Here is a 14,750-nt window from a genome sequence, read left to right on the forward strand (position 1 = left end):
TCCTCCTTCTTCTCTAATTTCTCCCTTCCTCCTCTTCCTTCTCTTCTTCTTCCTCCTCCTCTTAGATTTCTTATTTATGTTGCTGTTGTTGGTCTTCTTTCCCCACATACACACAAACAAACAAACAAACAGAAAGAAAGAAAGAAAGGAAGAAAAGAAGAAAGAAGCAAACAAATACACACACACACACACACACACACACACACACACACACACACACACACACACACCCGCCAAACACGTGCAGCCTCTCCCAGCCTGATCCATGGTTGCATAACATAAAATAAAACTTCCCCCAAAAACCTGTCTCTCCCACGTTCGTCAGGGTCCAGCAGGTCTCAAGAAACTCTCCGTTGGTAACCACACTCACACACACACACACACACACACACACACACACGTAGGTGGGCGCAATGTGTCTGCGGAAGTAGTGTGATGTCAAGGCAACTCTCTCTCTCTCTCTCTCTCTCTCTCTCTCTCTCTCTCTCTCTCTCTCTCTCTCTCTCTCTCTCTCTCTCTCTCTCTCTCTCTCTCTCTCTCTCTCTCTCTCTCTCTCTCTCTCTCTCTCTCTCCGCCACACACGCACACACACACACAAACACACACACACACGGGAGGAGTGAGTGATGTCAATGCAACAGAAACACGCTACCCTCCCCCTCCACCCACAACCACCCACCCACCCCCTCCCACGTCCCTCCAACACAACAACAACACAACAAAGCCAACTCACTGAGATCCCTCCCCGCTCCGCTCTTGTCCACGTCCACCGTCATCGCTGGGTACGAAAATGAAGCGAGGTTCCGTAAGGTGCAAATCCTGGACCTCCGCTGATCTGATGTTGTTATGCCGCGAGGGAGTCTGCGCAGGGCCCTCGTGAGCCTCCTCCCTCGTCCGCGTGTGGCTGGGAACTGGCGGTGGGATGCAGGAGTTGGTAATTTTTAGGCCCCACCACCTCTATACCTGCTTCCACCACCACCGCCGCCGCTGCCACCATCAACACTACGACTATCATCTCTACGGAACCCACTCATTTTACCAGGTCACCCTCCCTCCCCTCTCTCCTCTTTCCCCCTCTTCCTCCTTTGTCTCCCCCTCCTATCCATTCATCCCCCCATCTCTCTCTCTCTCTCTCTCTCTCTCTCTCTCTCTCTCTCTCTCTCTCTCTCTCTCTCTCTCTCTCTCTCTCTCTCTCTCTCTCTCTCTCTCTCTCTCTCTCTCTCTCTCTCTCTCTCTCTCTCTCTCTCTCTCTCGATCCCACCTGTACCTGCGGCCAATTCAACTTTTTTTTTTTCTTATGCGAATTTTACTTTTTTTTTGCAGCCTCTAACCTTCCCTCCCCTACCTCCCCTCACTCTCCCCACCCTTTACCTTTTCTTGACTCCCCATGCTCCTCCCTTTCCTCCTCCTCCACCCTTCATGTCTCCCCTTCCTCTCTACCCTTCCATTTTCTTTTCCTAGTTTTTTTTTTTATGAATTCACTCCTCGTCACCTTACTTCACATTTACCTGCATGCAATTCTAAGCTTTCTGCATTCTTCCCTTTTTTTTATATTCATCTCTCTCTCTCTCTCTCTCTCTCTCTCTCTCTCTCTCTCTCTCTCTCTCTCTCTCTCTCTCCATTGTAATACTCCAAATTTGACCATTCTCTTCCTTTTTCTCTCCCTTCCTCCCTCCTTGTAGCTATTGTTACTCTCTCTCTCTCTCTCTCTCTCTCTCTCTCTCTCTCTCTCTCTCTCTCTCTCTCTCTCTCTCTCTCTCTCTCTCTCTCTCTCTCTCTCTCTCTCTCTCCATATAAGTAATCTCCCTCTTCCTCTCCCTCTCTCCCTCCATACCTCCCTTCCTCCAATCCTTCTCTTCCTCCTCCTCCTCCTCCTCCTCCACCTCCCTCCCTGTAATGCGTATGTTTCGTTGACACATCCTGCGCTCTCTCTCTCTCTCGCTCTCTCTCTCTCTCTCTCTCTCTCTCTCTCTCTCTCTCTCTCTCTATCTATCTATCTATCTTTCTTTTCAAAATTATCTATCTAAATCTCATTCCTTGTGTCCCTTACGTATATCCCTCCTCCTCCTCCACCTCCTCCTCCTCCTCCTCCTCCTCTACCTCTTCTTCCCTCTTCCCTCGTCCTTCCATGTTAGCGTGCGGTACAGAGGTGGAGGATGCAAGGTCATAAGAACATAAGAACATAAGGAGTCTGCAAGAGATCGGTTGGCCTATACAAGACCGCTCCTGTACACTCAACCCCACCTTACCTCACCATCCATGGCTTTATCTAACCTCTTCTTGAATGTATCTACGGTATTGGCACCCACAACATGGCTGCCAAGCCTGTTCCATTCGTTCACCACTCTATTGGTGAACCAATTCTTGCCTATGTCTTTGTTGAATCTGAATTTGTCTAACTTAAAACCATTGCCACGCGTCCTACCTGGTTCTTTAACTATCAAAATCTTATTGACATCCCCTTTATTAAAGCCCTTCATCCATTTATAGACTTCGATCAAGTCTCCTCGCAACCATCGCCTTTCTAGAGTGTAGATTTAAATGCTTCAGCCTGTCTTCATAGGGAAAGTTTCTCACCCCCTGAATCATCTTTGTCATCCTCCTCTGTACAGATTCTAACATCTTGATATCCATTCTATAGTAGGGGGACCAGAACTGAACTGCATAATCGAGATGAGGTCTAACTAGTGCTAAGTAAAGTTTGAGGATGACTTCAGCGCTCCTATTGCTTACGCTCCTTTAGATGAAACCAAGTACTCTGTTTGCCCGATTTTTAGTCTGAATGCATTAAGCCCTAGGACGGAGGTCAGTGCTCACTAGGACTCCTAAGTCTCTCTCACACCTAGACCTGCTTAAAAGAGTGTCATTTAAGGAGTAGTTGTGTAAGGGGTTATTCCTGCCTACACTCAAAATGCTACACTTCCCGACATTGAATTCCATCTGCCACTTCCCCGCCTAATCATATAGTCTGTCAAGCTCATCCTGGAGAGCGGTAGCGTCGCTGTCTGATTGGATTACTCTACCGATCTTGGTATCATCTGCGAACTTACTGACATCACTACTAATTCCTGTGTCCAAGTCATTGATGTAAATAATAAAAAAGCAAGAGGATCCAGCACCGACCCCTATGGGACTCCACTCGTAACACTGCCCCATTCAGATTTTTTACCATTGATTTGCACTCTCTGCTTCCTACCACTAAGCCACGCCCTGATCCAGTTCAAAACTTTCCCATCTACGCCGTGAGCCTGCAATGAGGAGGGGAAGGAGGGCAAAGGTTGATATTCTGCAGTTTCCTATCCTATTACGTCACCCCGGCAACCCTTCCAGCATACAGATAACTTACTGAAGAATTAAACCTGGAGAATGCGTGGAATAACGACAAGGAGTGAAGGATTATGTGTTGAGAGGATTCCTATAGACGGGTTGACCATTGAAGGCTCGTTTTCTCTTTTGACCTTTCAGAGCGTTAGTTTCATGGTAGACTTGTCCAATGCCAGGCAGAGTGGAAGAAACAGAACAAGAATAATAAGACTTAGAATAAGAAGACATGAAAAGGATGATGATAAAAAGGAAGAGGAGTAGGATAAAAAGGAGGTGGAGGAGGAGGAGAGGAAGAAAAAGGAGGAGGAGGAGGAGGAGGAGGAAGAAAATAATATAAGGAGGATGAGGAACGGAAGACGAAGTAGAGAGAGAGAGAGAGAGAGAGAGAGAGAGAGAGAGAGAGAGAGTTACTACGTCAACCAAAGATCCGGTTTCATTTTTTTGCCACAGTGGATAAAATAAATATATAAAAATAATAAATAATAAGGAAAGAGCGAAATGATTAAGCAAGAAAGAAAGAAATGGAGAAACAGAAACTAATGAAGAAAGTAAAAGAATAAGAAAAGATATCAAGATGACAGGCAAGATAAACAAGATAGACAGAATAACACAAGTGAGCGAACAAAATATTAATCCGTGAACAAATAAATCTTGGAGGAAAAAATAATAACACACACACACACACACACACACACACACACACACACACACACACACACACACACACACACGAATATATTAATAAGTAAGTATGTAATACCAATGATTAATAACTACAAATATTACTTAAAAACAAATACCAGTAAATACACAAACAAACAAATAAACAAAGAGATAGACAGCAAACTAAAAGAAACTACAAAATACAATACCTTCCTCCACTCCTACATCCCCCCCTCCCTCCCTCCCTCCTCCTCTCCCATACACACAACAAACAGACAAACAAACAATAACAAAACACATTCGACCCTCATCTTGCCTTCCATCACTCCCTCCCTCACCGCCTTGCTTGTTAAAAAAAAAAAAAAGTTCCACTCGATCACGGAAACCAAACTGTGACTGTGAAATAGGAAACTGCAAGGGACCAGAGACGAGAGACAGCCAGACAAAGACAGACAGACGGACCGATTGATGGACTGACAGACTGACAGATTCATGTGTACGAGTCTCTCATTTCCCTTACTTCTCCAATGCTTCCTCCTTTTCCTCCCTTCAACTCCAGACCACATTGTCCTCCTCCTCCTCTCACTCTCCTCCCAAACTTCTACCTCCCTTCCTTCCTCTACTGCCCACTCCATCTTCCTCCACTGCAAAATATCTGACCCTCTCCTCCTCCTCCTCCTTCTCCTTTTACACTCCCTGCTTCCCGCCTCCTCTTGCGTCCACGCCGATCAGAAACTGTGAAACCGAAGCCCCAACCACAACGAAGCTTCGAATCAGGCCAATGAAGCGGAGAGAGAGAGAGAGAGAGAGAGAGAGAGAGAGAGAGAGAGAGAATGTATTATGCTTGTGTTGGATGTCAGATTTCAGAGATCCGCGAATGCGGATGTGTATGCGGATGTCATATGTACATATTTTGCGGATGCGGAAGCGGATGCGGATATCAGTTTCTACCAAACTGCGGATGCAGATGTGGATGCGGATATCAAATTATGACATCCTCAGGGATGCGGATGCGGACACGTTCAGGGTTTTGGTAATTCACTATATAGCACCAATTATTGACAGATGGCAGCTGTTTTTGTTGCACAATACAGCATTTTGTAATTTTAAAGTTTTATGACGAGTTTCAGCCACACATGTTGTGTGTTACCAGGATGCGGGGCGGGGACCCAACTCGTCGTGCATCCCACCAACCACTTTCCCCAACCTCCACCATTTGGAAAGTGGTTAACTACAAATCTAATCTATGAACAATTGATAATTCAGCACATATTTAATATTTAAAGTTTAAGATAGGCAAGTTACTTTTCAAAAACAGCACCTTGTCTGCCTTTTCTGGCAAATGCCGTTTGCATTTAGTATCGTGAATCAAGCCAGCACCCCCGAACAGCTGCTCACTGGGGACGCTGCTTGGTGGGCAGGAGAGGTACTGGCAAGCGCCCTTCGCCAAATCAGGGTAGACGCTCTTCTTTGTCTTCCACCATTGCAAACTGTCTTGACTTGTTCCATTGATTATTTTCTCCTTGTGATATTTCTCAATATCTTCTTTGACATTCCTTGTCGCAGATGACACTTCTGCTTTATCGGCACTGCTGGAAGCAAGGATGGAGGTCATCGCTTCATCTAATGTTCCGCAGGTGGCAGGTGTTTTAGTCGAGTCATCTCTTCTTCGTTTTTTTCTTGGTTCTTCATCTTCCCCTCCCGGTACGGTCACCTGAGTAAGCTCTTCACATACTCTGGCAAGTGATGATTTCACTTGATTAGTGACATGAGACGAAGAAAAGAATTTATTCTTGTATCTTGGATCAAGGTATGTTGCAACACTGTACAGATCTTCACTTTCAACCTTGGAAAATCTTTCCTCAACATCAGCTCGCATTGCTTGTTTCATGATGTTTACTACCCGTGTTGCTTCTCTGTCTTGTTGTGACTCAGTCACTGATTCTCTGTCTGGTTCACCTTCAGAGCCTGAAGCTGAGGTGTGAATTTCTTCAGTACGTTCAGAAACTCCTGATGTGCTATGCTGAAGAGTGCGTTTTAAGGACATTACAAGAGGTATCACTTCAGCTGCTGTTGATGTGGAGTCACTTATTTTTTTTGTGATATCTTCATAAGGTTGTAGGACTTGTACACATTTGGACATTATCAACCACTCAGTATTGCTGAGTTGTTTAATTTTGGAGTTGGCAGCAGCATACAGACATAGCGACTCCTTTATTTCCAGTGTTCTTTTCAGCATGAGTAAGGTGCTAATCCATCTCGTGGGTGTGTCATGGACAACAGATGGCTTAGGTTCTTGCAACCTGTCCTGAATTTTTTTCAGTTCATCTTGTGCCTTTGTTGAGTGATGAAAGTGCGTCGCAATGCTGCGACATTTCTGAATCATTTTGTCTATATCACTGTGTGATGATATTCCGGTTATAACAACCAGTTGTATTTTATGCACTGCACAGTCCAGGTTATTTACACCTGACAGAAACAGCGCTCTTTTCATATTTGCTCCAGCATTACGCAAAACACAGTGCACATTTGTACTAGATATGTCCCACTTCTTCAACATATCATCAAACATTTTAGAAATATATTTTCCTGTGTGCCGTTCTTCTAGTGGTTCAGCACCTAACAAAAAGTTCATTCTTTTAAATTCCTTATTCATGGTATGTGCAGTTAGACTCAGCAGTTTGACACCTGCTGAGGCATCCGACCACACATCAGTTGTGAAGGAAAGTTTGTTGTCCTGCTTCACTTCATCAATTAGTTCTTTTACTTTACTGAAAACAGACTCATACATATCATTGCATATCATTGAGGAATAAAACTTTCGCTGCTTTAGCTTGTATAGTGGAGCAGCTTCAGTCATCAGTCTCGTGAATCCTGTGTCCTCAACGTGACTGAAAGGTAAATCATCCACGACTAACATTTCTGCTACACAGTTATCCAGTTTCTTTGACTCAGGGTTGGAAGCCTTCCACAGGTTTGCACTCTGAAAATACTCTGCAACACTCCTCTGCTTGATATCTGACTTGGCTTTTTGCAAAGGAGTTTTTTTTTTCTTTAGTTTCTCCTCCGACTTCTTTCTCTCTTCTGCTGTTAAGTCTTCAAACTGTTCTTTGTGCTCTGATTTCAAATGGTTTTTCAAAGATGTAATTCCTCGTCCCTTTCGTGAATAATCATTTTTGCACAATCGACACTGAGCTAAGCCATTTGGCTTATCCATGAAATATTTCCACACTCCACTGCTTTTAGACGCCATTGCTCAGCATACAGGGCACCAAGGCTTCGTAAACTTGGTTATTATATCACTTCAACCACTGACAAACTGTCTATCAGGTAATCAGGGAGCAGAGAGTAAGGAAGGAGCAGCACTTCCCTTGCGCCTACCCTTGAGGCAAACTCCTAATCACTGCAGCCTCCGGCCAGTGCGTGCTGACTCATGCTGAGAGTGTCAATTTAGAACTTACGGATCGGTATTATAAACTTCCGAGATGTTTAGCAACTGTAACGGAGAAAGAGACTGATAGCGGTGGTTTTATTCTGGTAAGACAAACATCGAACATCATGTATGTATATTAAATTCCACCTAGAATATTAAAACACTCGGTAATTACACTTCCGATGTGAAAAATCCGCTCCATCGGCAACTCTGCTCATCCGCCCCCTGCACACTGTGCACAACACAACACTGTGATAAGAAGTGCTCAGCGCTGCCAGGTCATATTTTTCAGTCTCATTTTTGTATAATTACACAACATATAGTTAATGACGAAGCACTGAAATCTTTCTTTTGAACTTTAAGAGGGAGTAGGGTCTACATACACATTACACAGACATGCATAATGCATGTATATGTTATTTACATCCACAAATACGTACATACACACACCGTCACACGACACAGTCACACACACACACATTCTCAGCCACACACACAATCTCTCTCTAATCTCTCTCTCTCTCTCTCTCTCTCTCTCTCTCTCTCTCTCTCTCTCTCTCATTTTTTTTTTAGTTTATCAATAGTGAAGTCATTAACGGGATGGGTGAGGACAGGTGTCGCGTCATGTTATTTTTGGGGAGTTATTTCACTAATGACGGTGATTAAAGCAAAGTTACGTTTTGATTAGACGTCATTTTGTACCTGAGTTTATCTGTGGTGGGAAGGGACGGGAAGGGAAGGGGAGGGAAGGGAAGCGGTGGGAGGAAAGGGAAAAGAAGGGAATGAAGGGAAGGTGAAGAAAGGCTGAAAAGGAAGAAATGGAATGGAATGGAAGGGAAGAGAAGGAATGGGAAGGTACTGGAAGGGAAGGGAGGGGAAGATATTGGAAGGGAAGGGAGGAAAGGGAAGGAAAGGGAGGAAAGGAAAAGTAACGGAAGGGAAGGAAGGGAAGAGAAGGGAAAGGAAGGGAAGGGAGGGAAAGGGAGGAAAGGAAAAGTAACGGAAGGGAAGGAAGGGAAGAGAAGGAAAAGGAAGGGAAGGGAGGGGAAGGGAAAGAAAGGGAAAGAAAGGAAATTCAGAGGAGTTAGAGGATAGAAGGGAGATAAAAAAGGGAGAAATGGAAAGGAAAGAAAAGTCGGGGAAAGGAAAAGAAAATAAGAAAAAAGTAAGGAAAAGTGAGTAGGAGACAAGGAAAATAATAACTGGATGAAAAGAAGGATAGGAAAAGACAAAATAAAGAGAAAGAGAGGACGAAACGAGGAAGGAATAAAATGAATGAAAAAAACACGAATATAGAAAAATAGATGAAGAAAAAGTAAAGAAAGAAAGGAAGGAAAGAAGAAAGTAAAAAACAACAGAAAAAAAGAAGAAAAAATATAAGAGAGAGAGAGAGAGAGAGAGAGAGAGAGAGAGAGAGAGAGAGAGAGAGAGAGAGAGAGGAGACAAAAAAAATAGAGAGAGAAAGAGAGCGTGATTTAGGTAATGTGCTGAAGGGGGAGAGTTGATGATCGGTGTCTGAGTTGATGAGAGAGAGAATTGATTGATTTCCGGTGAGGTGGCGACTGACTCCTGATAGATTGGAGGTGATTTGAGAGGGTGAAAGAGAGATAGATAGATAGGTAAAAAGATAGATAGATAGATAGATAATTAGATAGGTAGATAGTTGATGGATAGAGAGAAGGGTATAGAGATAAATAGATGGATAGAAAGAAAAAAAGAAAAATTAAGAGAAAGAAAGAAAGAAGGAAAAACAGAGATAGATAGATAGATAGGTAGATAGATGGATAGATATATGGAAAGACAAATGGATAAATAGATAGGTAGGTAGAAGGAGATAGATAGATCGATAGATAGATAGATGGATGAATAGAAAGAAAGATAGATAGATAGAAAGATAGATAAATAGATAGATAGATACACTCATGCATAAATAGATAGATAGTCATAGAGATAGATAGATAGATTGAGAGTAAAGAGTTAGTACGCATTTAAAGGTCCATCTCTGGTTAGTATTCGTATCAAGTGAAAAATGATAAGGTCGGTATTATAAGACAATTTCGTTTCTCACACCAACTATTTCTAAAGGTCAAAGAGAGGGTCAGTCGGGTTGTAATGAGGGTTTCTTTAGGCTCATGGTACAAAGAAGGGTCAAACTACCACCAGCGCCATAAAACTACTCCTGGAAATGCCCACAACTCCTACGAAAGCCTTGTCAAATAGGTGAACTTTGGCGACAGAACGTTTAGATATACGACCCTAAGTGTGTGTGTTATTAGAGTATAATTTGGCTTCTCTTCTCTTTGTTCATTTAACTCATCTCTGCTTCATTACTAATTTATATATAGTTTTCTTTAGGGGGGGGACAATGGCCTTCTCTCTCATGGTGTTAAGAAAGAAAACGAAGAACAACATCAACAACAAAATAAAACTAAAACAAAACAAAACAAATCTTTTCTTAATTAATATATTCGAATTCTTGTTGATACGACCTAACATTATTTTTTTTGGTCTATTGAAACTACACACACACACACACACACACACACACACACACACACACGTAGTCCCCTCTCACACACAACCCCCCCACAGGTTAATTAATCCAACGTAAAGGTAAACAATAAACATTAACAGGTGTATTAGACTAGAAAAAAAAGGTAAGACAAGAGAGAGAGGAAAACGAATAATTACATCTATCCTATACTCCTTGAAGACCCGTGTGTGTGTGTGTGTGGGTGGGGGGGGGGTAGGGGGGGAGGGATGAGCTCACGGCGCCATAAAAGGTTCGCGCGGGCCATTAACACGCTGAAACATGTTGGCGCTAAGTCGAAGGGAGTCTGGGCGGGGAGGGAGAGAGAAGCTGATACGGCCGGTTTGTTGCCTAAGTCACGCCCCGCACGGCCTAGTCCATCCACCTAACCACCTATCCACCCTTCCACCTTACCTACATACTTGCCTAACCTTACCTAACCACCTCACCCATCCACATATCCACCTATCCACCCATCCACCTTACCTACATACTTGCCTAACCTTACCTAACCACCTCACCCATCCACTCATCCACCTCACGTACACACTAAAATTCATCATCCACCTTCATCCACCAACCCACTCACCCAGCTTCAATACCCAACCACCTATACTTCACCCTCTCACCCACCCACCTATCCACCTCACCCATCTCACCAACCCACTCATCCACCCACCTTCATCACCCATCTCACCCATCCAGTTCCTTCCACCCATCGAGATAGACTGCTTACCCATCTCACCCACTTACTCACCCTTATAGCTCACCCATCCACCTACTCACCCACCTCCCCTAACCACCTACTAGCATCGCCCTTTCACCCACTTTCTGTCATCCACCTAAGTAGATTGCCCTTCCAAAAACCTCCAATACTTCGTTCCATTTTTTTTCCTTGTTGTTCATTTATATAGACCAGCTGCGTCATCCAATCCCTCACCCAATCACCCACCCACATCACCCGTCCACCCTCCTTGATAAACTGCTCTTCCAAAATCCTAGAAGAAGAGGAAGATGATTAAGAAGGAAGATAAAGAGAAAAGGCAAGTCAGGAATATGGAGGAGGAGGAGGAAGAGGGAGAGAATGATGATGATGATGACGATTAGGATGATGATGATGATGATGAGGAAAAAGTTGGTAAAGAAGGAAAAGCTGTAAAATGCGTTAAGAGAAAGACAAACTGAGCAATTAAAAAAATGAAAAATAGGAAGATGAAGTAGAGAAGAAAAAACGAAAAAAAGCAAAACTAGTTAGCTCGAATTTATCCTTTCTCCTTTGTCATTCTTAAACACACATAATTCGGTGCTTAAAACAACGTCCAAGAACAACAACAACAACAACAACAACAACAACAACAAGGGAAAATCACTCACACACAAAAATCTTAATGAGAAGAAATATTTTGCAAGCGCGGGTCGTTCTAAAGCTTTACTAACAAGACCAATTTTTTTTCACTTTATTTATTTTGTTTTTCTCCGAAGTGTCTGAAAAGTCTTAATCGTGATAAGTATTTTCCGGGAACCGCGTAATAGAAGAAAAAAAAAAAGAAGAATGATGATGAATGGATGATGATGATAAGGAGGAGGAGGAAGAGGAGGAGGAGGAGGGCGAAGGGGAAGAGGTCAAAGGGAAGGAGGAGAAGGAAGAGGAGGAGAGAGAAGTAAAGAAGAAAATGATGAAAAATAGAACATGTGAAAAAAAGAGAACATGAAATAGGAACAGAAATAAATGAGAAAGAAAGAAAAGGAGGAAAAGGGAAAAAAAAAAGAGGGAACGAAGGAGTCTAAGAGTAACAAGAGGAGGAGGAGGAGGAGGCGTAGAAGGAGGAGGAGGAGGAGGAAGAGGAAGGCTACAGGAAGCACTATACAAGAGGAGATATATGGAGTGAAAATTCTACCCCTGAAAAAGAATTCTAATACAGTGACGTAGACAGGCGAAGGGTGTGTCATTACTTACGAGGAGGAGGAGGAGGAGGAGGAGGAGGAAGAGAAGGAGGAGGAAGAGGAGGAAGAGGAGGAGGAAGAGGGATATATATTTTGACTAGTGATGGAGAAGGAGGAAAAGGAGAAGGAGGAGGAAGAGGAGGAGGAGGAGGAGGAGGAGGAGGAGGAGGAAGAGGAGGAGGAGGAGGAGGAGGAGGAGGAAGAAGCAGTGGAGGGGAATAAAAGAAAATAACTCATGCGTCGAAATGGTTTTAAAAGGATGAAAAAAAAGAGGAAAAAAGTCGAGTATAAAAAAGTATTTCCATTTTATTTTTTTTATATTTTTTTTGAGGAGGAGGAGGAGGAGGAGGAGAGGAGGAGGAGGAGGAGGATAGAATAAGGGGGATGGACTAAATTTCTCTTCCTCCCTCCCTCCTTTCCCTCCCTCTTTCCTTCCTTTCCCTTCCTTCCTCCCTCCCCTCTCTCCCCTCGTTTCCCCGTCCCTACCTTCCTTCTTTCTCTCCCTCCCTCCCTCTCTCATTTCCTTCTTTTCTCTCCCCTCCTTTTTCCTTTCCCTCTCTCGCTCCTTTCCTTCCCCTTCCTCCTTTTCCTACCTTTCCCTTACCCCCTCCCTCCCATTCCTCCTTCCTGTCTTCTTTTCCCTCCCTCTTTTCCTCCTTTCTCTCCCTGCCTTCCTCCGTCCCTTCCATCCTTCCTTTCCCTCCCTCCCTCTTTTTCTCCCTTCCTCCTTAACCTCCTTCCCTCCCTCTCTCCCTTCCCTCACTCCTTCCCTTCCCCTCTCCCTCCCCCTCCCCACTCCCCCCCTTTAAGTCTGACTACAAAAAATGAAACTTTAAATTGTCTTCTTCAACTTTTGTCATATTTTTTTTTTGCCTCTCTCTCTCTCTCTCTCTCTCTCTCTCTCTCTCTCTCTCTGCCATTATCTTTTTTCTTCGTCTTTTCCTGCCGTTCTGTTTCCACCTCCTTTCTTTTTTTCCCTTTCCTTCCTCTCAAAGCGAATCACACCTCCTCCTCCTCCTCCTCCTCCTTCCCTTCCTCCCCTTCCTCCTCCTCAATGATTTCCTCTTCTCCTCTGTCAAGATTCTCTCGTTCAGACAATTGCTGATTTCATTTTCAGGCGGGGGGGAGGAGGAGGAGAGAGAGAGAGAGAGAGAGAGAGAGAGAGAGAGAGAGAGAGAGAGAGAGAGAGAGAATGTTACGTAAATCTATCTATCCATCTATCTATCTATCTATCTATACATGTCTAAGAAAATAATAAAACCAATAAAAATAATAATAATAATAATAATAATAATAATAATAATAACCACAACCGCAACAACAACAACAACAATAACTTCCAGCATCAGAACTCTCTCCTCTCACCTAAATTAAGATAAACGATACCATTGCGCTCTCTCTCTCTCTCTCTCTCTCTCTCTCTCTCTCTCTCTCTCTCTCTCTCTCTCTCTCTCTCACACACACACACTAACCTCACCCTCCTAAGCCTCTCTAGCCGGCCCAGGATCAGCCAGTAGAAAGCTTCCAAAGGTCTTCCTCACGTCACTTTCCCTCTCTTTCATCTCTGACCTCCCTCCCTCCCTACCTACCTACCTGGCTACCCTCCTACCTGCCCATACTCCTGCCTACTTCCCTCTCTCTTTACCTATCTACATCCTTGCCGGCCTACCTTCCTATCTATCTACCTAACAACGTGTCCATCTACCTGCCTACCTGCCTTCCTACCTACCCAATCAACGTCACCTTATTCTCTGCTTCTCTTGCTGGGTGATCAGGTAGATTGAGAAAAAGAGAGAGAAAGAGAGAGAGGGGGAGAGGGAGCGAGAAGGAGAGTGATGGGGAGGGATAAAGTGAAGAAGAAAAGAAAGAAGGAAAAAGAAAAAGAAAGAAGGAAAGAAAGAATAAAGGTTTTGTTGTATGTTTAATCAGTTTCGTTTTGTGTTTTATTTGAGTTTGTTTGATTTTTTAGAAGACTTTGTTCGTTTTAGAATACAGGGATATAGATGCTTTGTAAGATAAGGTGGACTGATTGATAGATGGGTAGATATTAATAGGTAGATAGATAGATAGATAGATGTGAACACACACACACACACACACACACACACACATATAGCGGACATAATTAGGGCTCTGCTTGGTCAGGTAACACTAATGTTGCGCGTGGCCTCGATGCTCATCTCCGTCACATTGGCCCTTGAAAGTGTGGCTTGTTCAGGATTACGTCTTCTTGTTACTTCTTACATATAGAAAAGAAAGGGAGTGAATGGGTAGTTGTGAGTGATAGTTTTGGCACACACACACACACACACACACCAGGGATGGAGTGAATACAAGAATTGTGTATTCGAATACGAATACGTCAAATACCAACGAATACGAATTTGAATACACTGAAATGGTTTTAATTCGAATACAAATACGAATACTTCTTGGAAGTATTCAAGAATACATTCACGAATTCTTTTCATTGACAAATACCTTCTCGACGTAACTGAGAGAACTGTTCTGAAGTTATGCAACAGTAAAATGAACTCATGAACACATTTCAGCGTTCACACTGGCAAGTGGCAACCGAGCCTGAGTCAGCCGCGCTGTGAACCCTGTACTATACACGACGATTACACGTCCACCCAGCAGGCGGCTGGAGTTGTAAGGAACAACGGCTGTTATTTCTGATGTTAATTTTTGAAGTATTCGTCAGAATATTCGCAGAATACGAATACTTTACCCTTGTATTCGAATACGAATGAGAATACTATGATTTCTATCAATATTTATTCGAATAACAATACGAATACCCAAATACAGTATTCGAATGTATTCGAATACGAACACCGGATACGAATACTCCAT

The 14,750-nt window shown here is 43.4% G+C and overlaps 2 protein-coding genes across 2 annotated transcripts in view; both read right to left on the reverse strand.

Moving 5' to 3' along the window:
* LOC126981068 (solute carrier family 22 member 7-like) overlaps window positions 1-1,003 on the reverse strand; it is a 21,324-nt gene extending 20,321 nt beyond the window's left edge. Inside the window, exon 1 of the mRNA XM_050831748.1 lies at window positions 734-1,003. Within this exon, the coding sequence (XP_050687705.1) occupies window positions 734-776 (43 nt within the window). The 5' untranslated portion in view covers window positions 777-1,003. The remainder of the gene's footprint in view (window positions 1-733) is intronic.
* Window positions 1,004-5,260: 4,257 nt separating this feature from the next.
* LOC126981075 (zinc finger BED domain-containing protein 4-like) lies at window positions 5,261-7,311 on the reverse strand. Its single transcript, XM_050831760.1, has one exon. It carries the CDS (start codon window positions 7,238-7,240, stop codon window positions 5,261-5,263), a length of 1,980 nt encoding a protein of 659 aa, XP_050687717.1. The 5' UTR covers window positions 7,241-7,311.
* Window positions 7,312-14,750: the final 7,439 nt, after the last annotated feature.

The sequence above is a fragment of the Eriocheir sinensis genome, chromosome 4 (assembly GCF_024679095.1).
Source record: "Eriocheir sinensis breed Jianghai 21 chromosome 4, ASM2467909v1, whole genome shotgun sequence".
NCBI classification, from domain to species: domain Eukaryota; kingdom Metazoa; phylum Arthropoda; class Malacostraca; order Decapoda; family Varunidae; genus Eriocheir; species Eriocheir sinensis.

Coding starts and splice junctions, on each gene's coding strand:
- LOC126981075 (XM_050831760.1), bottom strand. CDS start 7,240: ATGGCGTCTAAAAGCAGTGGAGTGTGGAAATATTTCATGGATAAGCCA.